The sequence below is a fragment of the Melopsittacus undulatus genome, chromosome Z (assembly GCF_012275295.1).
Source record: "Melopsittacus undulatus isolate bMelUnd1 chromosome Z, bMelUnd1.mat.Z, whole genome shotgun sequence".
Taxonomy (NCBI): domain Eukaryota; kingdom Metazoa; phylum Chordata; class Aves; order Psittaciformes; family Psittaculidae; genus Melopsittacus; species Melopsittacus undulatus.
In genome coordinates this window covers 76,739,205-76,764,482 of record NC_047557.1, presented here as the reverse complement: position 1 = coordinate 76,764,482, position 25,278 = coordinate 76,739,205, and the positions used below count along the sequence as shown (strand labels likewise).

General features: G+C 36.3%; 1 protein-coding gene across 3 annotated transcripts in view; it reads left to right on the top strand.

Moving 5' to 3' along the window:
- MEF2C (myocyte enhancer factor 2C) overlaps positions 1-25,278 on the top strand; it is a 121,593-nt gene that overhangs the window by 48,443 nt on the left and 47,872 nt on the right. For all 3 annotated transcript variants that reach the window (XM_031046189.2, XM_031046188.2, XM_031046190.2), the window contains exon 3: positions 9,053-9,256. In XM_031046189.2, the coding sequence (XP_030902049.1) occupies positions 9,053-9,256 (204 nt within the window). The remainder of the gene's footprint in view (positions 1-9,052; positions 9,257-25,278) is intronic.

The window sequence follows — 25,278 nt, the reverse complement described above, 5'->3', positions numbered from 1 at the left end:
TGGATTTGTGTACTTTAGTGACCATTCTGGTAATAAATGTAAGTTGAAACTGTCTGGAGTTGGATGTCTGGCTACAAATCTCATAGAAATGCGTAGTATGGGGTATGACCTGCCCTTTTCCAAAAACTATTTCAAACTTTGGCATTTTGAGTTAAGTTAAACTACTGCAACCTAGACATTAGAGGCGTAATCATTTTGCCCTGGACTGCATAAGAGCTCTGTCATTGATTTCAGTGACTGCAGAATTTGGGCTTTTAACTAGTAGGAGCCATTAATTTACTGCTGTTCTATGAGGGCTGCAAGTTGGCTGTATTTTCCTGGCCCTTGTAGCTACCCTGTGCTGACAAAGATGGCAAAGATTTTTAAATCTTCTATGAGTGACCAGAAATTCTCTTTGCCTACAAAAGTTTCAAAAAAACCCATCTGAAAACTTCCCTTTCACTCTGCTTTTAGCCACAGGAGTATGAACAGCTGCCAGGGCTAGAGTTAATGTGTATTTATTCATGTAGTTTAGTTGCCATCATTATATTAAATGGAAATGAAAACTCTTAAGAGAAACCTATTATAAGCAGCCAGAGATTTTCTCTTGTTTATTGCTACACTGGATAATATGGTCTTCGTAAATGTAGATTGAATCTCTGTTACTGTTGCTCAGGCTCATGAGATCATGGTAGCCTTGTCAACAGCCCATTCAAATAAACTGCATACATGATATTATTTACACCACAAATAGAACCAACAGCCAAAAATATTAGCACTGACATCTGATATTGGAAGCTCCTGACAGCTACAAGGTCCTCGTGCAGAAATTTCAATGGGACAAATTGGAAAAAGCTGCTGTGAAGAATTCTGGGTTGGTTAAAAGAAAAAAAATTTAAAAAAAAAAAAGATGAAGGAGGGCATTTGCAAAAATATGGGTGAACATTATTTTCATGTGTTTTCTTAATTGACAGAAATAATTCAACTAGCTCTATTATGGTCAACACACGAAGGAAGAATTACATTCATCTGCCTCAGAAAAGTCCTTGTATTCTTTATTTGTTTTTCATCACTTTAAAATATTTTGTTAGTTTTAGTGAAAACCTTTTGTGGTCTGCTGTAGACTGGGATCATCTGAACTCTGCAACAGTCTGGACAGGGCTGCCCAGGCCTAAAATAAATAGATGTAATGACATAACTGATATTGTATTACTGTTATACTAGGTCACTTACAAAATATCTCATTAAATCCGTGGTCTCTGAGCTAAATCCAGAGGTACATTGACCCAGGAAAGAGGGCATATTGACCCAATGACATTCTGGTATTGGGTCTGGAACCCCCTCTTGCTTTTAATCTGCTGTTTTTTCTAGTGAGTTTTAAGAAATATCAGGGTCTTACATGGTGATCCACCATTTTTTATCCCTCTGATCATCCTGCTCATTAGTTCTGCATTATTTTTTCTGCTTCTGAAGCATGCTGTTGACAGGTCCACAATTAAAACGGAGTTTAGCTTAGCTAATGATTCTATATACTGTTTAAAACTTCTCTTTCAATATATGTAACTTGCTGGGAACTTAGGTGTTATTAATACCATAGGAAGTATACACTTCAGTAGTAAGGTGCTTAAATAGCAAGACACCTTTTTAAACTATGTCTTTGTGATTCTATGGGGTACAACAGTAGCAAATACTTGCTGTTTAACTTTTATCATTCTTTGATTCCAACAAACCTGTAAAGTTATAAACCAATACTTACTGCAGCTATCCACTCAATAGAGAACAAATGAAGCAAATAAGTGAGGTTATGGGGCAGGGGAAGAGTATCCTAGAGGGAAATGACCATTTGCAGGAAGACCTAGATTTGTTCTACACACTTCAATACCTAATGCTGCTAATTTCAAAACTAGTTTCAGCCTTGTGTATCTATCTTCATCTGTGTTTCAGCTCTGTTTAAAAGGAAAAAGACTCTCAGCTGAACCAGAAACTCCTCTGTAGAAAGAGCAGCTTGCATATTAGTGCTAACGTGGACACAAGATAGATAATAAATTTTTTTCCACCCATCTTTTTGTATTCTCAGTCTTCCCTCATGAGGTGTCCTAATTTTATCCAAGATCTGAGATTATGTGAGTTTTTTAGCCCTAGGGAAATGTTTTCATAAGAAAACATAACTGCTTAACTATGCAATTAGGCATTATTCTGTTCAATGAACTTTTGTCTTAAACATCACATGCTTTTTATCTTTTGCATATATGAATTCCTTCTCTTGCTTACATTAAATTGCATATAGTAAGACATATACTTGGAATGTAGCATTGCAATTAGGCCTAGGTCTTGCTGTTTTTCATTTTATTTCACATGTAATGTTAGGTTTTCTGTAAACACGTAATACACCCCAAGTTTTCATGGCACCTGAATTGTTATGATCTGAACAACTCTGGCAGCACTTTTCATGTCATGTCAGATTACCTGAGAAGTAAGGTTTTAATACAGCTGCTGAACTGAACCATGAATTTCTAGAACAAATTATGTTTAAGGTTAAGTGTGCTTGTGTTACAAATGTATGTTCTGAGCATAATTTAAAGTGAATTAGCATACGGTAAATATTTAGGTCAAATTACTTTTAATTTGAAGTGTGAGCAAGAGGCCTAAGAGAGTGCAGTAGTGAATGAGGCATCTGCCAGCACAGCAGAGCTGAAAACTAGTGCAGACACAAGCAAGAAGGCTGTCTTGCAAGGAATAGTTTGGAAAGCCCTGGGGGGGAAAGAGCTGGAGGTGGGAAGCAGAACTGAAGCCATTGTGGAGAGGAAGAAGTTACACTCTTCCTGTTATGACAGGAAATGCAGACAAATGTGCTTCCTGACCATTTGCTCAGCAGGGAATGAAATATTCTTTGACCTTTACCTTAAGAACATTTTAGCTACACAGAACTAGTAAACATGTTTTTTACCTAAACATCTATTTGTACCTGCCAGAACTGGTGATAGCATACAAAAAAAAGATGTCTTCTTTCTTGTGCATTGTATTGGCTACTGTGGTTGTGATACAGATGATGTTGTCTGCCTAAAATACATACATATCTGTACATCTATCTGTAATGGACCTTATCTCTGTTTAACAAAAGGAAATGAAGTACAGATTAACCATTATTACTCTTGCATTCCTGTCTGCTTTTAGATCTTAATTTATAAGTTAAGGTGAGAAGCATATTGATACTGCTTTACCTACTAATTTCTGAGTTGCTATATCATCTGTTAATTAACACATCTTCCAATTATCCCTCCTGTTTTCAATTACAAAGAAAAAAATTTGTATGAGAGACCCATCATGTGTTGGATTTAGGCAGATTGAATAATATCACTATTTTAAGTATTTTTTATGTACTAATATACTAAAAATGGGGCATAACATACAAGTACAAAACCTTTTTTTACACACATTAATCATGAACATTTTATTTGTTATAGCTATAATTTTAGGGCATCCTGCTTAGAACTCCTCTTTATTTGGATTGTTCAGCAAGTTGTAGCTCAATATGCTTGAGGCTTTCTGGGACAATAGCTCTTTCAGCAGCATAAAATCACTGCTGTCTTATCCCTGTAAATTATGCTGGAGGGTTATAAGAACATGGAAACAGGCTGCTGAAGGTCCTTCATTGCTCTTTAAAGGGTCTTTCATTTCATATGGCATGCCCAGCTACAGCATAAAAGGGAGGCTTGTCTAAAGTGAATCCTTGTCTGGTGCTGCTTCCCGTTGCACTGAGGATCACTGTAAAGATTGTTGCAGCCAGGCCTCTTCATATGACAAGCAGGTCTAAACAAGAATCAAACAGGAGGAAGGGGAAGAGAGAATATGGCAAGTTCTGTAGCCTCCTCAGTAGTTATTTGGGATTTGAACATATGATAGGATTGGGTGCCTGCAGGGGCATTTTAGTCAAGAGCCTCTTGGTTTATACATGGCCAGCTTGGCTTTACTATGTTTGAAGTTATATTGCTTGTGCAATACCTCCTCTTTGTCACATACATTATACCTACCATGCTTGTTCCAGTCCCTCTGGCAGAAATTTTGACGTTCCAGATGAAATACAGACAAAGAGAGCAATATTTCTTCTTGACCAGGCAGTGTCTTTATCAAATACTTCTGTACATCAGTGGTCCCTGTTTTTCACTAGTCACTCATACGTATTGTCATGAATGACTTTTCTTCTCAGTTGGGAGACTGGGGGGAAGTTTTCTCTAATTTCCCTAATTTTCCCACACATGTTTAATGTCAGGAAATGTATATGGGAAGGATTATGTACAAAATCACTGTTTCTCTCATTTTCCTGTGTCAGCAGCTATATATCTTTATAATCAGGATAGGAAGATGTAATGGGAATGCTGATATTTTGCCACTGGCTGGGCTTAATTGCTTGAAAGATCACAGGACTCCTACTTCAAAAATATAAAATTTTAGCACGTATGCTGTAACTGTCACTGACAAATACAGAGTGCTGGTATGGCTCAGCCTTTTGGAGTGTGTGAGATTTCAGTAAAAGTACTAAAGGACCTGAATTAAAAACAAAAAACAAATAAAATAATCCCAAGCCAACTCCCACCAAAAGTATAAAAAGAAACAAACAAAGCCTACATTCAAAAAAAAAAAAAAAGAAAGAAAGAAAATCCGGTATTGTGAAGGCCATGTTCATTAAATGGGAATATTTATGTCTGCTTCTGTTCCTCCACTGATGTGTTAACAGCTATAAGAAACATGTAATTGTTGTTACCAATTTAGCTAAACAAAAATTATTACCAAGGCCGGTATCACCATTTATACACACATATATTTAAATTAAATTTCACCACGTGAAAAAATTTATACTTGCAACGAAATAACATTGTCTTCTAGTTTGTTTCAAGTAGGTTTTACTTACTAGCAATTAAACAAGGAAGTCTACTCTGAGCCAAATTACACTTTAAGTGGAACGTATCACAGTGTGTGATATGCACACTTCAATTTGGGCTGTCTACAGCCCCATTTACAGACTCTACGATGGCTAGTCCATGAACTGTCTCTCACAAGACTTTTGCAGCTTTATGCATGAAGAGCTAGTTGGGAGATGTTTCCATGGCATTGAAGAGCCAGAGTTGAAGTAGAAAAACATCCTTTTAACAATCCTGGGCTTTAATGCCTTTCCTTTAGCACATTCAGTGATTTTCATCTTTAGTTAGAATTTCATCAGAAGTGCATAAAAATCTTGCCTTGATTTGAATCAAGGAAGCTGGAAGCTGTCTACTTCACTGGGGGTTTTTTGTTGATTTTTTTTTTTAATTTCCCCAGTATTTGTTAGCAGCATCTGGTTTGCTCACAGCCTGTGAATTCATCAGCATTTATGCTTCTTCATATTGAAAAATACTGCAGCATTTAGTAACCTGCCTTCTCGGTACTACCATTCCTGTTATGAGAGCAGTTTGGCTCTTAAATTTCTAAACATAACCTTTAAATACGCAAAATCACCTAAGAAAAATGTAACAGACGAGTGGGTTTTAAGTTAGTACAAAGGGATGGAATTAAGTAATTTTTTGGTATGTTTCAGAGGTAAACGTAATACTCTCCCTACACTGGGCTTTTCTTGCCATACATGTAAAATGATCCATAAATGCACCTGACAACAGTATTTAGAAATAGTGTCAGTGTTTCAAACCATGTGTTTAATATACACATGCTTTAAGAGGTTTTAAAAACAGTTGAATGCTGGCCTCTGATCAGTTCCACTTCCTCCCTTCAATCCATTTTTATTCTCCCCAGTTCTCACACTGTCATTATAAAATATTATGTACCCCAAAAAGAGAGAACTTCCTAAATTGCCTATCATTCTCCTAAAGAGGAGATTTGTGAACTGCAAAACACCTACAAATCAGCAGTGGATTAGACAGCAGGGATAATTAATCGTATCTTGACTAATAGTGTCAGTAGAGGCCATTTAGTTATTTGATTCCTGCTGCTGAAAAATAAGTCAAATATTAAACAAATATTGAAATGCATGCACTTTTTTTTATGTCCCTTTTTAAATATGTCGAAGATTTGTCCCTCTGTATGTGTATTTTCTTTCAGTCCCATTAGTATTCTTTATGTCAAATGACAAAGTACTGACATTGTCAGTTGTTATATGACACTATCATGACTGAGAACTGTGAACACAGTGTATGATAATATGACTGTGTGACCACCTGGATATTTTGATACTGTAGCTACAGCTACATGAAAGCTTCTGTTCATGTGGATTGTATGTGGCCTGTTCATTCCCAACACTAACTCAGTTCAAGCATAGTCAGAGCTTCTTATGTGTAAGGTTGCATACTACCTTTCACCTAGACAAAGGAGACCAAATATTTTAAATTATTTATGCTTATTTTTAACATTTAATTTCAGTGAAATTTCTGCAGTGCTAGAATATTATCTCTTACCTTAAACTATATTTATTAGATACTTTCAGGCTTGGTGAGTGCAATTAACACAATAAAAGGTTAACAAATTGAGACCGACAAAAAAAGTAATTAAGATGCTATCTACTCATATTTTTCACAAAAATATTTTAACGTATGAAAAATAGGTACATTCATCTTTCTTATGTAGCCACATAGAAGAAAGTGTGTAAAAAGTTAATTTCTTTTTAATGGCTTGAAGAGTATTCTTTGTCTTTTCTGAAGTTACTGATGTTCACCCCTACTATAAACTGTTGTAAAAGGATAATAAATTTACATATATATTTTATGTATATATATGCAAATATAAGCCACAATGAATGGCATATTTAAAAAGAAAAGTAATATTCCAGATTACTATAGAAACAGTAGTAGGTATAATTGTTTTTAACACCTTTATCAGCAGTGGAAGAAAGCATTATCAGATAGACTGAGAAAATGTGAGAAAGATCAAGGGTTTAAAAACAAATCAAATTTAAAGGAATTAAGATTATATTGAGGGAAAAAAATCCATCTAATTTGTTCCTCTTTTATTCACTTTCCACTATCGTTCTGGTGGTATTATGAAATAAGTATGTGCTACACTGCGCAGCTATGTGGTTATTCTAAATGTTCAGGAGCACCTAATAGTAAACACAAACAGTAGCTTTAAAGATATTTCTGTACTGGAGTGTGCTTTGATAGTAAGAAGCTGTAACATGATAAATTCTGAGGTTTCTGTGCAACAGAAACCATACTGTACAGAGACACTGCACCAACAGCACTGTGGTCAAAAAGTTGATTGAAAGGCATTTTAGATGCAGAAAAATACGTTGAGCTAGTACATGTTAATTTCTGTGTGTTTAGGTTTTTCTAGCATGCTTTTATAGGTATATATGTTTCAACAAATGCATTTCAATTTTCTGTAATCAGGGAAAACATTAAAAGAGTATTTGAAAGATGGGAGCGTATTTTTTCCAGAATTTGAATGGAGTTTTGTTACCTACCTCATTATTCATTCCAAATATCAAAAACCATTGAGACAGACATATTTAGAAAGAGCTTACTATCAATTAATCATCCTTGAGACTAGTGCTGTAGAAAGTGTGTTTTTAAAATGCTTGAGTAGTTGTGTTTAATGGCAATTCATCTTTTCTTAACAATACATTGACAGAGGCTAAGGAGATTGAAACAAGAAGAGTAACATTCAGTATACATTTGGGAGAATAGGTGTTCATAGTATTGGCCCAGAACCTCATCTTTCTGAGGTGGACTAGCAAATAGGGATTAGCAATACTTAAAGATAATGTTTTCCATGGCCTGATGTGCTGGGATTTTAAGGTAGCTGGGCTCACAGTTACTATTAACTTAAGAGTGTGACAAGATAAAACAGTAGCCATACAAACCATGTACAGATGAAACTTCTTGCTTCAGCATTAAAGTGCAGAGGTGTTATTGCTTATGGTAGGAACAAACACATGATTAGGCAGAACCATGAACTTGGTCACATGTCTGGCCTTGAGCTGTCAAAGATCTTGACCACATGTTAAATTTGATTAATAATAGGTTTACCAAAGCCATAGTTTAATCTTAAAAATTCTAGTCACTGAGAATTATTAGAGAAAAAAATTGATGTAAAAAAGATCATAGTTGTATATGTTTAATGGAAATTGCATATATGATGAAGCGGAAGAAGGAGAAAAAATTCAACCATACAATTAGTTTAAACAGCTTATGGTAGTTTCTTATTCTAAGTCACATGTCTTACTGGAACTTGTAAGCTAGTGCAGAAAAGAAGAGGAAAAAAAAATTATATGCAGGTCTTTCATTGTCAAAATAGTCCCAGTGGAAAATTATGGTTTTATACAGAGTTAACGATATTTTCCGTACTGCCTAGGTTTTGCATGATGTCAGGGCATTAACTGGGCTAATGGAAACTTATAAGCACGTTCCTATTTTTTCCTTCATAACATGACCCTAAGAATTTGTACTAAAAAATGACAGTTCATATTTCCAAGCATCTAATTTGAAATGAAACAAATTATGCTATGTCTGTGTTTAGAAAAGACCTTGTTTCAAGGCATTTGTTGCTGGCCAGCTATTGTTTCTTCTTTGTGCTCATTTATCATGAGTGTTTGAATTTTTAAAACATCATATTTCTTCAAAATTATCATGTGTGTTTATATGAACAGTTTATCTATTTTAAACAACTGAAACACTGTGTGAAACAATTTCTTCACTAAAAATCTAGCAGGATATAGGGAGCATGGAATCAAAGTCAATCACTATCAAAGATAATAATTTACTGCACATTTTCAAACTGAAATGCAGTTTTAAAATGTTGATGGGAAAGATGTATGCAGTTACAAAGACACTTCATAGCACTACTTAATGAAAATGAAAATGTCCCATGCGCTTTATCTGTACCTCTAATTTTATGCTGTGAGAATTTGGTGTATTTCTTTACTTCGGTAACACACACGTATACTTATATTCTATTTTAGAACTATATTTATATTTATGCATTTGCCTTTGAACATGTTCAATTCACAGTCACAGATTAGATTTCCAAAAAAAGGACCACAAAAGCCAGCTCAGGGATTTCTAATGGACCTTTCTTTTTTTTTTTCCAGGTGACATTTACTAAGAGGAAATTTGGGTTAATGAAGAAGGCTTACGAGCTGAGTGTTCTGTGTGACTGTGAGATTGCTCTGATCATCTTCAACAGCACCAACAAACTCTTCCAATATGCCAGCACTGACATGGACAAAGTGTTGCTGAAATATACTGAGTATAATGAGCCTCATGAGAGTCGAACAAATTCGGATATTGTTGAGGTGAGATTTTGTGTTCTGTGAGGATCCTTTATTGGTGGAGGTACTCAAAGCAAAAGGCATGATCATCTTTCTCAAGGGCTGTAGAATGTACCCTGGGGGTGACATAACAGCAGGAGAGCAGAACAGGGATAAGAGAGGATTGGCTTGGGGGTTGGAGGTGGTGCAGCAGGAACGAGGGAATCCATGTCTTATGTGAGTTGTAAATTCTATCCTGCTGAGTCCCGCAGGCTCAGCAGAAACTCCAGTGATGAGTTCTCTGGCTCCCTGTCATCAAGCCTGTTGTGCTGCTATGTCCCCTTAGCCCTCTCCATGCCTTGACCACTACCTCCCAGCTGAATCTCCCTCTTGCCTCCTAGTTGCTCCTGGTGACATATTTTCCAGAACACTGGTGTGCTTTATCTTCTCACTCCAAAAGTTATAATGCACTTTGTCCAGGAGAAACCAAAAAATATGTTGTAAAAGATGCCAAGGAAAAAGATTTAAAATCAATACGTTTAGGCATTCAATTCACTTGTTTAGATTTCTGGTTGTTTACAGAGGAAGGAGGTCGGATTAAATGAAAGAAAACCTTGCTTATGAACTGAAAAAAAACAAATGTTTTAGCTACCTCACACAGAATGCCGTTACCATAACATAATATAACAGCATCAAAGCATTACTACCAGAAATCTAGACACACCTGGTAATTATTTCTTTAATTACATAGGGAAAGTTTTATTTACACTTGCTGAAAATTATTAATTAAAATTTTAAGTTTTTTCAATTTAAACTTCACATAATTGCCAAAAAGTGAGTTTACTTTATAATCACATTAGGATTCAAGCCATGCAAAATAAATTAAGCTTTTAATGATTTTGTTGTCATAGCAAAATGCTCAGAGTGATATCTAAAAAACTGGTTATGTCACTTAAAGCAACTCCTGTTTTCATAGCACCTAAGCAAATAGGCTTCTAATAGTATAATTTTTAAAAGCACTGGAACGGTGAGGTCCTGTCTTAGCAATCAGTGAAAATTCATTGATAAATGCTATTGAAAACCTTGGCCTATACACTTAGGTTACTTCAGATCTTATTAAAGGTGTTGGTTTCAGATTTTTAAATAATCTGGATGTTGTCTAAAATGAGACTTTGGTGCATTTTGAATCTTCACCTAGGTTAGTTATGTGTTTGAGACCAGCAATGGAGGAAAGTAAGTGTGTGAATTACATGTAAAGTGGTTTTGACAGATGAAAAAAATTCTGTAATAGACATCTTCACACTTGTTCCAAGATGTCACAGTCACACCACCATAGATTGTCAAAGACTGCAACCCAGGAATATATATAATTTTTCTGCCTATACTTATGTCAACATATAGGATGATACTGTTTTGCTTCCTTCATGATCTCCCAGTAGATTTTCTCCCCCGTTAGGAGAGGATGAGGTTCTGACAGAAGATCAAGAATTTATGTGAGTTAAGACTAAGAGGAAAGTGCATAATTTCTTCCTCCTCTCCATCTTCTCCTTTCCTCTCTTACTTCAAATCTCCAGTATTCACATGAAGCCTTTCCTGTGATCTAGCTCTTGTAAGCCCCATGTCCTGCCCAGCAGAATTCAAATTCTGTCCCCAGAATAAATGACCTGTCCTCTCTCAGTGGTAAAAAGCCAGAATATTCTTAGCAGGAAAAGTTTTCTGTGATATCTTAACTTCTTCCTGCTGGCTTTTGTGTGGGAATAGGTGAGTAAGCCAGTAGTTACAGATTTATTACTTGTTTCACAATGAATTAATACTTTTCATCACGAGCATTGTGGTTTTTCAAGAAATCTGAGTGAAAATGTAAAATTTAAATTAATATCTACTTTGTTGTAACTTTCAGAGTTTCAGAAAAAGCACTCTGCACCAGCAGAGTCCCTTTCCTACAAAAATAGCAGCCCAGTTTGCGTAGGCTAGTAGGCAATTATGCATGCAGATATGTAATTTTCTGCCTATACCAAACATTTGATGAGCATCCCTTTTCACTCCTCTAAAAGGAGCCAAACAGAAGTAGGTAATTGAAATAAACACTATTTAAATTAAATAACCTAACAATAGGCAGAAAAGGCCAAATGAAGTGCATATTTGCAGTTTTTCTGTATGTTCTGTCAGCTCTGAATTTAGTCATTTGATCGTTTTGCTGTTATGTTTTGTAGTGTTCTGCTTGTAATGCATAATACTTACGCCACAGCAATGACAACACTGAGCAAAGGAATACTTGTGCAGGGTGTAGGTTTTGACAAGGGTTTCGTATTATCATGCCTTTACTTAATAACTAAAGTCACAGTTACGAGTACAACAGAGGAATAGAGACCATGAAAAGTATGTGATCTGAGAAATGGCTTGTAGTTTGGATATATTTTTAGATACAGGATATAAATCTCCCACACATTTAAATATTTAAAGTGATCAGTTAAACTGACTACATTACACATATTTTCCTTGCAAGAAGTCCATTTTTTAGCACTTTCAGACAGCTAGATTTCACACTTACAAGTTTTTAATCTTGTTCTTCCAGAGCAATCAACAGCAGCTGAGATTCAGACAGTATTATTAAATTTGATCATTTTCAGCTGAATGACTGTTCAATAACTATATTTCAGTGGGAGAAAAGGGCATAGCTGTGCTCACAGATTTCTGCACAGCATTAGAGAAAGAAAACTTTTTTAGGTAGACTTATGAAAATTTGAAATATAACTGTCAACCGTGTAAGGGTCTTTAATTTAAAATCCAATTTCTGTTCACATTCAGCATAATATTAACTATTTAGTTACTTTTTGGTTGTGGTAGAACTATGTTATTAGTCATTAGAATGTGGTATAACTTCCTTGAGCAATATATATTCAAAGAAAATCAAAAAACTAGGTCTAATATGTAGTTAATTACTTTTAAGTTAAACCACTGCTATTCAAATGGAACAATTGCATTAATTTCATGTAGGTCTGGCAAAAGCTGTTAATTTTATTAAGCAAATGCTTCCAGTTTAATTACTGGGTTTAATTATATTTAGCATTTCTGAAAGAATGAGTCTTCAAGCCATAATTTATTTGAAGTATTGGAAGACACCAAGTGTCATACATGTAACAAACATTGTGCTTCTTTTCAAGGGAAAAATTCATTCACCTTAATACTTCTGTTACTGCAAATGAAGCAATTTGGTCATACACAACCTATTAGGTGTATGATCTGATTTCATCTGTCATGATGTTAAATGGAATGGTTAACATGAAGAAAATTGTAAAGTTCAGTTACTGTTACTCTTCTGAGTTCTTTTGGTTTAATGATTCAAGCAAAAAGGTTATACTTTCTTTAAACATGTAGCAATTTTATGTACATGTAATTAATGTAATTGAGATGGTCTTTTCCAGTTGACTCATTCAAAATTGAGTTGATTACCATGCAGTTTGGTATATCTGAGCTGTTTAGACCACAAAATTATTTACCAGCTGAATACGTTTCAGTTATTATGCAGTAATACAACATCCACAGGTAACTAAAAATCAGTGTGTACTCATGAAGGTGAAAATATTTACATTCAACACTAAAGTTTACTCATTTTAAGCACCAGTGACAATTATTGTCGGTCTTAGGAAAGTCGGGGTGGTGGGGCAGGGAGGCATGAAATGTATTAGTTCTTATAAGGAAAAGTTCATCCGGAGACTTCTGTTTAGAATTAAGTGGATTCTTCAAGGTGAAGCCTTTATGTTCTCACCAACCAAACCACTCACATCACAGTCATTCTTCAGTTTTGCTTCAGTTGAAAAGTACATGTTGGTTGCTGGATATAATGACTTATTTTAACATGCAGGGCTCCTTCAACACTGAGGAAAAAAAAACCCATCTTTACAACAAAATATTCAGCAACTGTCATTTAAAATCCTGTGATATAATTACTAGAAGGTTTGTAAATCTTTACTTTAAAATGGGATTACATTTTCCTCTCATTACAAAATCCTGTGGCATTTGGCACACAATCTTTGGTACAGAAGTAGTGTTTTTACAACTACAGTTCCAGTCTGTCCTTAGAAGTTTGTCAATACATCCAATTCCTATCTGCTCTATCAGAAAAAAAAAAAACTTACCTTATGAGTTTGTTGTTTATCAAAACAGTTGTGTAGGACTAGACAATATTTTCTTACAGTAGAGAGGAAATGGGTAAGAGTAAATGCCAGAGTTTTACAACAGACAAGCCATGTGCATTATGCATTTTTCTGCATTTATTTAAGATGAGGCCAGATCCTCTCCTTGTTTCTGTAAAGCAGAAGTGGATGTAACATGACTTACTTCAGTGATATTTCACTGCCACGATACTGTGGCTGACAAGAATCTAGTGCCAAAGCACTATAAGCCCACTGCTTAGGAGCTCAGGTAGGACATCACCATTAGATTGTAGGAGGCGTATTTCAGAGAAGGGATACATGAAGTGATTTCCATCTTGGCTGCAAATGCCAATTACAACCCTGAGCCATCAAGTGTTTGTTGATTTAAGGTGAAACATCCTGCCTGTTTCTTCTGTCATTGTCCCTTCTTCCTTGTCACTTTTTTCATGTCAAAGCGTCAGATACTGTCTCAGCATTAGCAGACCTCTAGTGAGTTTTCACTATGTCTTTGTTTTGATTCTGTTTCTTAGATACCAAATCTAATACACTGATCCTTTGTCAGTATGCACATAAATCATTCCTTCACAGATCACTAACCACTTCATCTTTCAGCTCTTCTTAAGCCCCAAATCCAGAATTTTATTTGGCCCTGCTGCTCTTATTGTCCCTCTTTCTCCAACTGGCTTCTATTCCTTTTTTGATGGAGGGGTCACTACCTTTAATTCAAGTTCTCCTACTAGATCAACTCTTTCAAATTCATCCCATTAAACAGATCTTCCATTTTCTCTCCAATAAGTTGCTCTCTGCAATACCACTAATCACTTGTAGAGAAAAAAGAGAAACAACGCAAACTTCCTCCATTTTTCTCTGTGCTGAGGTTCTCAATGTTATCAATCCTGATCCCCCATCTAATCTTCTTTGAATTTTGTGAAGTTCACTACTTAAAACTGCTAAGTTGCATGCATGCACACACATCTGCATGGGATTTGCAGCTGTCTTTTATCTTTGAGGAAACTCTCTGATAACCTTGATTATGGTTTTTCCAAAATATCCCTTTTGCTGTCTGCCCTTGGCTCTGTCTTTAACTGGCATCTGGCTTCAACTTCCTTTTAGTCTCGTTTCTTTTTTTTTTCCCACTTAGAAAGAGTTCATATAGGACTTTTTTCCCACTTAGAAAGAGTTAACATATAGGACTTTTACATGTAGGAAGATGTCAGCTCCTGCAATACACTGTCATATCCTTCTTCAGTAAAACCTTATCCTCATTTGGCTTCTCAGCTATACATTGTTTTACTCTGTAGGTTGTTCCTTTTTTTCACCTGAATACATATCAAGCATCCTATGCCCTTTCACCCACCCGCTCTTACAATTTTGCTGTGTTCTAATGCACACTAACAGGTCCTACCTCAAAGTGTTTACAGCCCCACTTCAGACATAGCACAGCAAGAATGGGTAGCAAAATAAGGTGATGATGATACAGTATCATGATTCTGCATGTACAACAACATGAATCCTCTTTCTATCAAACAATGTTTATACCTCTCATACCAAGGACCATATTTTGACCGTTTCTGAGGGACTCCTCATCTTCAGGTAATGCTTCTTCGGTCTGGCTGTTAGGAATCACTTTTTCCATTACACTTGAAGCCACTCTTTCCCTCTCATTTTTTCCCTCTCATTTCTCACAGAAACTGGGGAATTTTGGAGAAACTGTATTTGTGATACAGAAGACTTAGTAAAAAATTAGCCTGAGCTACTCTAGGAGACTTTAATCATCCTAGGGCCATTGTAATGGGGTTGCTAGATGGGCCATGGGGACAAAAAGTAGTTCTAATTTCAGATTTCAGTAATTACTAATTGTGGATTCCTCTTCATGGGTGATCAGCATCCAGCATTGTATTTTTAACTTTTTTTGCATGGGGTCATGCATCTTCATTGCTGTAGTGACTGCTGACCTTTTGCAGAGTATTTTGCCTTCCCCAGTAGATTCCTGTATTTGGTGAGGAAAATTAGCAAGAGAGGTTTAGCAAGAGAAATGAGTGCCATTTTCAACAACATTTTCCCCCAAGGGGAAGAGGTGAGCTTATGGGCATGTGAAATTCATCCTGCAGACTGCACATCCTTTCTGTTTTACAACACATAGAGACATCTTTACAGACCTTAATGTTAAGACGGTAGGGAACAAATACCCCTAGAGAGGGGTGGAATTCAGAATTTTGCTCTTATGTGTGTACCATTGCTTGTTAGAAAAGCATTTTGCTCTAAAAAAATATGTATAATAACAACATGCAATTCATGATATATAACACAAGTTTGTAGCAGTACTAGCTTGAATTAAGAATCCTATCGCTTTTAGTATGATGAGAAACACAGGCATGAAATATGACTACAAAGCCTTGGAGGACTTCATGCTTTACACCCAGTCCAGCTCTAGCACATTGGAAGGTTGGGAGTTGATGAGAATGGCACTCAGACAGCAAATGATGCATACATATGGTGTGCTACATGGTCAGTGTATTGTGCCTGAGAGGAATGCAACAGTCCTGTTTTGCTAATGGACTTACTGCACATTACCCCATCAGTTCTTATAGATGTGCTGTGGGTCCTACAGCACATGTAGGATTAGTCACTTAGTGTGCATTCTCTCTGAATGAGAGAAGAGGAAAAAAAAATCCTTCTGTCAATTATTTCTAAAGGTCACAGAGCTAATGACTAGCTAGGAGGTTAATTAGATTCTGAAAGCCTCTTCATATCAATTAAGTCTCTTACCTGTGTATTTGTAGTAAATAAGCCCATATAACTATAAATGTGCCTTTTTAGGAAAAGTAAGGCAACTGTTGTAGATTGTTTAATGTAATAAGTGTATTTTTTCTCTTATCAACATAACATGCTACTGCATATAAATAAGACATAAAGTACACATCAAGTCAGCTCTTCAGCTGTTGAAATCAGGGGAACTGTGTCAGCTACCATGGGCTGATGATCTGGGACAGTAAGAAAGTAACCCTGTACGTAAGAAAGGTTATTCAGGGTGATCTAAAGACAGTACAGTCTATTGGATACTGCCCTGGACTAGGACTCATGAGACTCAGATTTTATTAATAGCTTTGCCAAATACTGTTGTGTGACCTTGGACAAGTCAGATTTCCTCCTAATGCTTCAGTTTCCCTACCTGTAAAATGGGGGTAGCATTATTGATTTCCTTTGTAAATTGATTGAAGACCAGCTTGTTAAAAAAATAGTTACCATTACCAGTTTCCACAGGTCAGGGGATGATTGGGCAGGGTCAACTAGCCAAATAATTTCCTTTGGATGATGGTTTAGGCTTTTTAAATGCTTACTTCTTGTTTCATTTTTAGTAAATACAAGCCAAATCATTATTGCTAACCTTGTGTGTGACAAAATCATAGGATTGACTTCAAGATCTTCAGCATTTAATAATACTTGTTTGCCTTCTGAGTTTTGAGCTTTTGAAAATGTGTTTGTAACCTAATATCCTCATGTGAGTTTTTTCTGTTTTTCCTAACCATGATTAGTACAAAAAGATTTTGGAGAGGAAAATATCCTATTTTCAAAAATACTAAAAAAACTCTTCACTTTATCAGTCTTAATTTTCCCAAACAATTAATTTAGAAATAACATATTTTTTAAACAAAAAAACTTATAATCTTACCTTATCTTATTATCCATCAATTTGGGGTTTATGTAAATATTAGCTATTACAAGACCACAAGCAAAGCTTTTGGAAAAGTGTGGAAAGCAATTCTCTTCTGTTCAAAGTAGTCTCTTAATGGATCTGCTGTTCCAGTGAGTGGAACTGTCCCAGTCAGTCCTTCCACTACACCCACTAGATAGCAATTTATTCCCTTCCTCCCACTTATCCACATAGGATTTTTTACTCTTTTAATCTACAGGTTATTGTTTAAGCTGTCCTTGATAACTCTGCAGCATCCTGTTGCTGTGCCTCTAATAACTGATAGATTCTTGATGCTTTGCAGCTTAGAAGAAAGGTAGAGGGTCAAATGTTGACACTACTGTTTGAGGGTTTTTTTACTAATATGTTTCAAATTAATCCAGTACTTGAAAAATGCAGCTAAGGGAAAGTTGCATAATGAGTTATTTTGTTTGGCTTTCTCTCTAAAAAAAAAAATTAAAAAAAAAAAGATCTCCAAAAGTTTTCCACTATGGTTTATTTGCAGTAAGGATTAGATTGATGTGAAATGTAGTTTGTTATCCTAATGTATCTCAAATGAAACTGAAGTAGCAATTCTGATAGCTAGTTTTTTCATTCCTGGAAAAAAAGAATAGGGACAGTGAAAACTAGAATGGATACAAAGTTAGTTTCTCTGAAACACACAGTAAGGCAAGATCTGCTTTTGAGTATATTTTGGGGAGGCTCTGGAACTTGTGATTTTTACTTACTGAGGATCAGTTCTTGTTATTGGTCATATCCCTCTGCTATTTTTCTTTTATACTTTTGTTATTAGTAAAAATTTTTAAAATATTTTAAGAACTTAGGGAATGTTTTGGACAAACTGTTACAAAAATGCTATGATGGCAAAGGTGAAAAATATGTGCACAATATAAATGTGTTCCAAAATCTTGTTCATAGTTTTTCAAACTGGGAACTTAAATTTCTCTTTCTCAGAGCAAGGTCTATTTCACGGATCACTGTTTCCTTCTCCAAAACATCATATATCTGGCTCAGAGGCTGGAAAAATATTACATGTCTGTGTAACATTCTTATAACTTAATAGTTCCAAAGTTTTATCCCAATCTAGTCATTGGAGAATGTTCTTTGTTCTTGTAGTCACTGTTTCACATAGTAACAGCTTGTTGTATTTTGGTCTGTTTGCCAGAGGGTAGGTTTATTTTTAAATCCCTGAACTCTGAATTTTCTTTATTTTTCCAAGATTGGAAACAGCTGAAACGCCTGGAGTTACAGGTTGAAGGGCTTGCTTCACAATATGAGATGGGAAGCCTCTTCCCATCCCCCTTTTGTGTTTTTCTTTTTTTAAGTTTTCTAACAATGTCTTTTAACTGATATTTGTCTAAAAATAGAAAACTGCCTAGCTAAAAATAGCTTGGCTCTCAGTCTTGCCAAGGAAAATGGAGAGGAATAGGCGTGGAATAGAAGGCTGAGTAATCCAGCTCTATTCATTCACAGATCCCTTTGAGAATGCAGGCGATGATAAAGTGCCCTCAAAAAACCACAGGCCTGACTTGCTCTCTTCAGACTTCTAGGTGCCAATAAACATTTTAGCCCAAGGATATATTTTTTTTTTCCTCATAGATCGTAAACACTTTCTGAAAGACAAGGCTTTGTTTCACATAAGCTAACTTACTGTCAGAAATAGCTGACTTTCTGAAGGTCCTTGGGGTTTTTTTTTGACTTTTCCACATTTTTTATTTCCAAATGAGCAATGACTGCAAAGTTCTGTCAAGAATTACCATGAAATGTCACATATCTAGTGTGAATGAAAGAAAAAAATAGGTGCTTTCAATTTATTTCATATTGAAAATTGTGCCCTCAAAAGTTCACATGCCAGTAAGAAAGAAAAATGTATTACCCTGATTCTGAGCAGTAAAAGTGAATAAGTTGTTTGGTTGTATTTCACTAAAAAATCAAACTTTTAGTGAAAGCAGAGCACTTCTCCATATACATAACTGAAGTCTTTTATTTGTAATTCTTCATTTATCTAAAACTCAAATTTCAACAAGAGTGTAGGGGAGATGGGAATGGCAAGGGGCTGGTTCTAATTAACTTTAAAATAAACTTGTTGAGAACCCCACAAAACAGGAACTTTTAGTTTGAAAAGCTATCATACAAGAGAAAGTCAGTCTCATTGTGTGCTACAGAGGTCTTTATATCACATCACTGTTGTGGTATTGAAGTAAGAAGTATCCGTAATACTGAACAGGAGAAAAGACACCAGGAAGGGTTGAGGATGTTATTTAAACCAGGAATGTTTGTTGTTGTTCTGGATGGATTTTTTTTTGTTTTGTTTTAGTTGAGTTTATTTTTGTATATTTCTAGGTCTGAGTAACCTGGTCAAACACAGCAACAGGGTGTGGAAATGTCAGCACAGTTCATAGGGTTATTTGAGCCTGAGTATTGTTTTGTTCAGTTCCTGTAATGCTGCTTGTGATAAGACTCTGGAGACAAAGGACGATAATTGATGGAAAGGGACTTAAATCACTCCAAAAAGAATCAGGGTCCTTGTATTTGGATACATCGACTCTTCTGGTCTCCTTCCTCCTTGTAAAGCATTTTGTCTTCTTGCATGTTGGCCCCCTACTGCTCTTTGTAATGGAGGCAGACCACAAGTGATTCCTTTATGCAGTACACAGGGTGTAATTGTGTCTGTGTGGTGTATTAGTAATTACCAAGGCTGAATTCCCATATTGTATCTTCACTGCAAGCATGGAAAAATAGGACACACTAGCCTGCATTACCATTTTCAACCTAGATAGTGAGCTACTTATGGCTACATTCCGGACACAAAGGCTTTTGTGAGCAAACCCATTTTTCATTTTCAATACTGAGACATCCCTGCTCCATAAGGAAAATACAAAGTGTGGTTATTTACCTGTATTCTTACACAATAGTAATAATCACAAGTGTAGAAATTCCACATCTCTTACAACTATCTTTACTGCAAACTATTGACCTTGCCCTTTTTTCCCCCCCAAGACATTTTTATTAGGTTTCCATAAGCTGTCAACTGTACTTTGTCAAACTGGTGTTGAAGATGATGCAGCACTGTATTTCTAGCAAAATCAGCAAGTGATGCATAGTTCTTCATATGCTTACATATTAGCAAAGTCGGGGGTTTTTTAGTGTTTCCAGATATGGGCCCTTAGCCACTGCTTATAGTTGTATTGGTAAAAAGAGCTGTACACTATCAAATGTCAAAACACTCTGCTATGTAAAGGAAGTCCTTTATTGAGTTTGACTTGAGCCCTGATTTAAAGCCTAGAGTGGTCAATGAGAGCCTTCTGATTAACTTCAGAAATCTCTGGTTATGGCTCCTATCAAAGACACCAATTTCTATTTATAGCCTTTGTAGTAAGCAGTACTAGAATAGGTCTTATTTCTACAAAGATTCATAGGAATCCTATTTCAGACAATTAAACTGTTCACAAAAAGAAAGTTAAATGCTCCTGCAAATATCTGCAGAATCATGGCTTTATTTTTTGAAGCTGTTCCAGTGTCAGTAATGGTGGCAGAATGGGGACCTAAACAGTTCATACTATGAGCAGCATTTATTATCTATACCGAAAAGTAAAAGCCTCCACTTCCCTTCCATGCCACAGTTGAGCTGGCAGTAAGTGAACCCCTTTCCCTGAGTAAAAAGGCCACTGTGCAGGAGGAACTACATCAGCAGAGAGGATGGGGGTACAAAAAACATGTTCCTGTCTTTTTGCCTACTTCACCTGCTAGGGAGCTGGCGTTTAAATGCTTTGCTTAGAGCAGCTCACCCTTTTGTTATTCCTGAAGCAAAATATCTCCACACTTCTCCCCTGGGCTGCATGCAGATAGCAGTTATCTGTTCTTGAGATCCCTTTCCACAGTTTTTATAGTTCTGGCAGAAGTTCTGTTAAACTTCAAAATATGCTGACTTTTCTTCCTTGTTACAGTAAGAAGGTATAAATTAATTATTTATTTATGTACTCTAAAATTTGCATCCATCCTTTATGTATTATGTAGTTCATATTGGTTAGGATCCATTTGCTCTGAATTCAGGGAGGCCTCCATGTGTTTGTTTATATAAGAGACAATTGAAATAACTGTAAATTAACAAATTTGCAGGGCTATGAAACCTCAAACACATGTGCTTTATTGTTCTACGTTTTTAATAATCACAAGCATAGCAGTCAGCTGTGAATTAATGTCCATAGTCCACAACTGCTGAATGCAGTCAAATCTTAAAGAGCCATTGTTCTTTGAATTAAAAATGAGACTTTGAAACAGAGTTTCAATCAGTGCTTTTGTTTTATGAAGTAATTTATAAATCCACAACTTTAGGTTGTTGCGTTTTCCTTACTTAATTTTGCTATGTGTTTTTTATATATGGTTAGCAGTTAATGGAGGAGTAAAAACGTCTGTTAAAAGAAGTTACATAGTCTGTGTTCTAAACAGTTCATTAATGTTTTTTGATTATAGACAGTGGTGTTAAAAAGAAAAATACGTATTGGATAGGCTTGCATTAAAACAAAAATCTCAAACCCATTTGTTTATATCATACTGTGATCTGTAGACAACTATAATTACATTTTATTGTGCAGAGTATAAAAATGTGCATGCACTTTACTTTGGGTTGTTAAAGTATACGTTTATTTCTTTGATCAAATGTTACAGCACACAGGCTGTTCAAAGAAAGCAAATTACAGAAGAGTCAATAAAAGTACTTTAAACAACACACAGCTGCTATGGATTGATTGAAAAGAGATCAAACTCTTGACAAAGCAGCAGTTTCTAATGGATTGTATGGTATTTAAAGTATATTTAGCTTACTGCAATAGAATCATGGCTATCACATGAAAAACATAAAACCACATAATTTTTCTTTTCATTGTTGTATTCCAAGGCTAGTTTATTGTATAGTTTTAGCATGTTCAAATAGATATCAGTAAAATGGAAAGTTTACACCTTTGTCTCCAGCGCTTACCAGTATGCACGTTAGCATTTAATCTGGTTTTTGTAGCCTGTGTGAAAAGAAGCTTGCCTTCTCAGATGTAAATTTTCACACAACCCACATATATTGTTTAACTCATGAATAAAACTCATAATTATGCCTAGTACTTTCCAACCTGTATCTGAAAGTGTTTCACAGAAGTAACTAAACACAAACTTTAAAATATGGCAGTTAAGGTCTTCTATCCAAAAGTGTAATCTGGAGGCTTATGAACTTTGTGAGAGATTCTGTTATTTGATTTTGAAGACTCCTAGGGGCCTGTACTGTGGTTACTATGCATTAAACCCATCTAGGCCTTGGTTAATGCTGGGAAAATGGAGAGTCTTTTCTCAGTTTAAGCCCTAAAGATACAGGAACTCTCAGTCCTCCATGAACAAAATAACCCTGGTAATGAAGTCCTAATACTGTCAAGCTTTTTACAAACCAGAATCAGAAAATATTGCTGATGTTTGTATGCCATCAAAGGGACATAAGCTTCAGTTTAATTCCTTTCTTAAAAGACTCTATCTGCATTTCATTGAAAGTCTTGTAAACATAAAATGCAAGCATCAGCTCTGCTGCAGAAATCAGATTTCAGTGTGGAATCTTCCCTCAAACAAAAATGCTGTAACAAGCCACAGAATTCTGTCTCCCATAGATTTCTGTTTCTCTGACCCAACAAATCTTGTACTTGTTACAAAACAAAAGCAAAATATTGCAGGGAAGTGCAGAAGTTTAACCTATCTAGAGCTGTGCAGAGCATGGGAAGGTGGGTAAATCCTATCCCTTATACAGATATGAGATACAATAGATCTGAGGCCATTCAGAACAAAGGAGAAACAGAACCTGTGTTTCCAGTTTTGTAGCAGGTTTCTAACCACTATTTACACAGAAAATCTGCAACAACACCCTTTTCTTAAAGGACAAAAGTGGCTCTTCTTCAACTGTTTGAAAAATTAGCTGTAGGAGGGGAGAGTAAGCCTGAATGACCAGCAGGGCTTTGGGGGTGGTAGTCTCTCTGCAGTGCTGGGTAAGCAGTGTAACTGCTGATGAAGGATAGGAATTCCAAAGCCCCATTTTCTTGGTCTGTGTCGCTCACAACTTCATCCCATGCTGCTAGGTTTGAATCTTGTTCTGTAACACCAAATTCTTCCGGTGCCCAGAATAAGAAGCCTCAGATCCTGACAGACACTGTGACTTCTTTTCTGGAGGCCAGGTGCCTAAATAGTAAGTATTGCCAAATCAAGCTTTCTATATCCCTAAACCCGTTATTGGACCTATTCCATAGCCCTTTCCTGTCACAAGGCTCTTCCTAGCAGCAAGGGACTTGCTGCAGGGTGTGGACTGCTCTTTATGGTTTCAGTGTAAGCTCAAAGCAATGTGGCTAAGAGAGAACACTCCTTGTTGATAATTTTCCTACCCTTACTCTTTAAAAAAATGCATCCAAAAGATGCTTGGAAAGGTGTGCTTTTGTTTCTCTGTCCCACAGATGTCTTTATAGCTTTCAAATGCTGTCAGGTATAGGGGGTTCTGCCTAATTGGCTCTATTAGCAGAACCCTTGAACTGTTAGGACACCAACAGATAACTATGTTGGACAATTCTGACTTGTATCAATAGGAAGGAGTTCACATAGTAGAACTAAACTGACCTAATAATAATGCCCACCAGGGATTCACAACTGTAGCCTGAACAAAAGTGAGATGCTTCTGGGCTTGGACTTTAGGTGGAATACTGAATTCCCAGAGGTTATAGAAGCCTCTCTTGTCTCTCCCACAGACTAGATTTTTCGTTCCCTTCCCATTAAGGAGTCTGAGAAATCCTCCCACTCCCTCTGTACAGTCTTTTTCATGGGAGAAATCTTCTTAATTCCACCTCCTCCGTTCACGGAATGATGAGCAAAAGAGCTGACTAAACATTCTAAAGTTAAGTCTGCTTCATACTGATCTCCATGAGCAATTTAGTGGCAGGAATAAAAGAAGTACTCATCCATTCCTGCTACCTCTATTTTATTCTGGGGTCTTGTGATCTAGCATACCCCAGGCAGAAACAGGAATCCTGCCAAATTTTGAAATCAATGTAAGTAAGCTTTGCTGCCATTTATTTGAAAGTTTCCCATTGCTGAGAAATTCCAGGCAAACCTCAGGATTGTGAACCTCTCAGCAGACACTAGGAACAAGGTTGTACACTTCTGAACTGGAGAAATTCTTATATGCTCATTACTTCTATGCTCATTGGACTCTCATGGAAAGGATCTCATAGCATTATTAATTTTCACTGAAATTTTGGCTACTTAGGACATCCATGATCCCTTTTGCCACTCTAAAGTGCTGTATGAAAGCCTGGGCCCTTTGAAATCAGCCAGGATCTCTTTGCCAGGTATTTGATCTTAATATATCAATAGTAAAAGGTAAAGCCACTTGTATTTTGAGGTAACCACATCTTCAATCTTATCACAGCCTCCAATTTCTTTGTCACAGTCATCTTCTGATGGAATTTTTATATTCAAACATAAAATAAATGTTAAGGAACATGATGTATTCCTTTATCATTCCATGTAATGCTTTTTATCTTTCCTCTAGATTGTGGTTTTGCATTATAAATGTTCTGCAGAGCTTAGGAAAAAGCTCTTGCTACTGCGGCAGCAGGCTTGTGGCTGCAAATGGCTTAGAAGATACCCAAAATAATGGAATAAGTAAATGAGCTCAGTGTTCTTGCCACGATAATGTCGACAGGAAATCCTGCTGTTCCACCTCAGCATAATAGTTTCAGATTTGGTTTGTAGTTGCTCCAAGCCTCCAGCATGGCAGGATTTTGGGTCTGGGAGTAGTGCTTGTGCACTGGTGGATTTCAGCTCCTCATTAGGTAAGGAGCCAGTATGGTTCTTCCTTGTACACAAACTGAGTGTTACTGACTTCTGAACACTTTTCCCAGGTAGCCAGAAGTCAATAAAGATCTATCTGTTTCTCAGGAGCACAGTCCCAGATACACTGCTTGTGTCCGTGTTGCCAAACACTGTGAAATCACCAAGGACATCAGTTTTTTAAAACAAACACAGTCCTTCAGGCTTGTCTGGATTCAGGATTCCCAATGAGAAAAAATCCCTTTCTTAAAAGTACCATGTCTCTGTGAGGCTTCGATTAAGCAAAGATCTGTGGTATTTCTGGAGATGTGAGTACCCCCAAACTATTTATTACCTTTCCTGCACTGGAGATTACTACCTTCGCAGCAGAA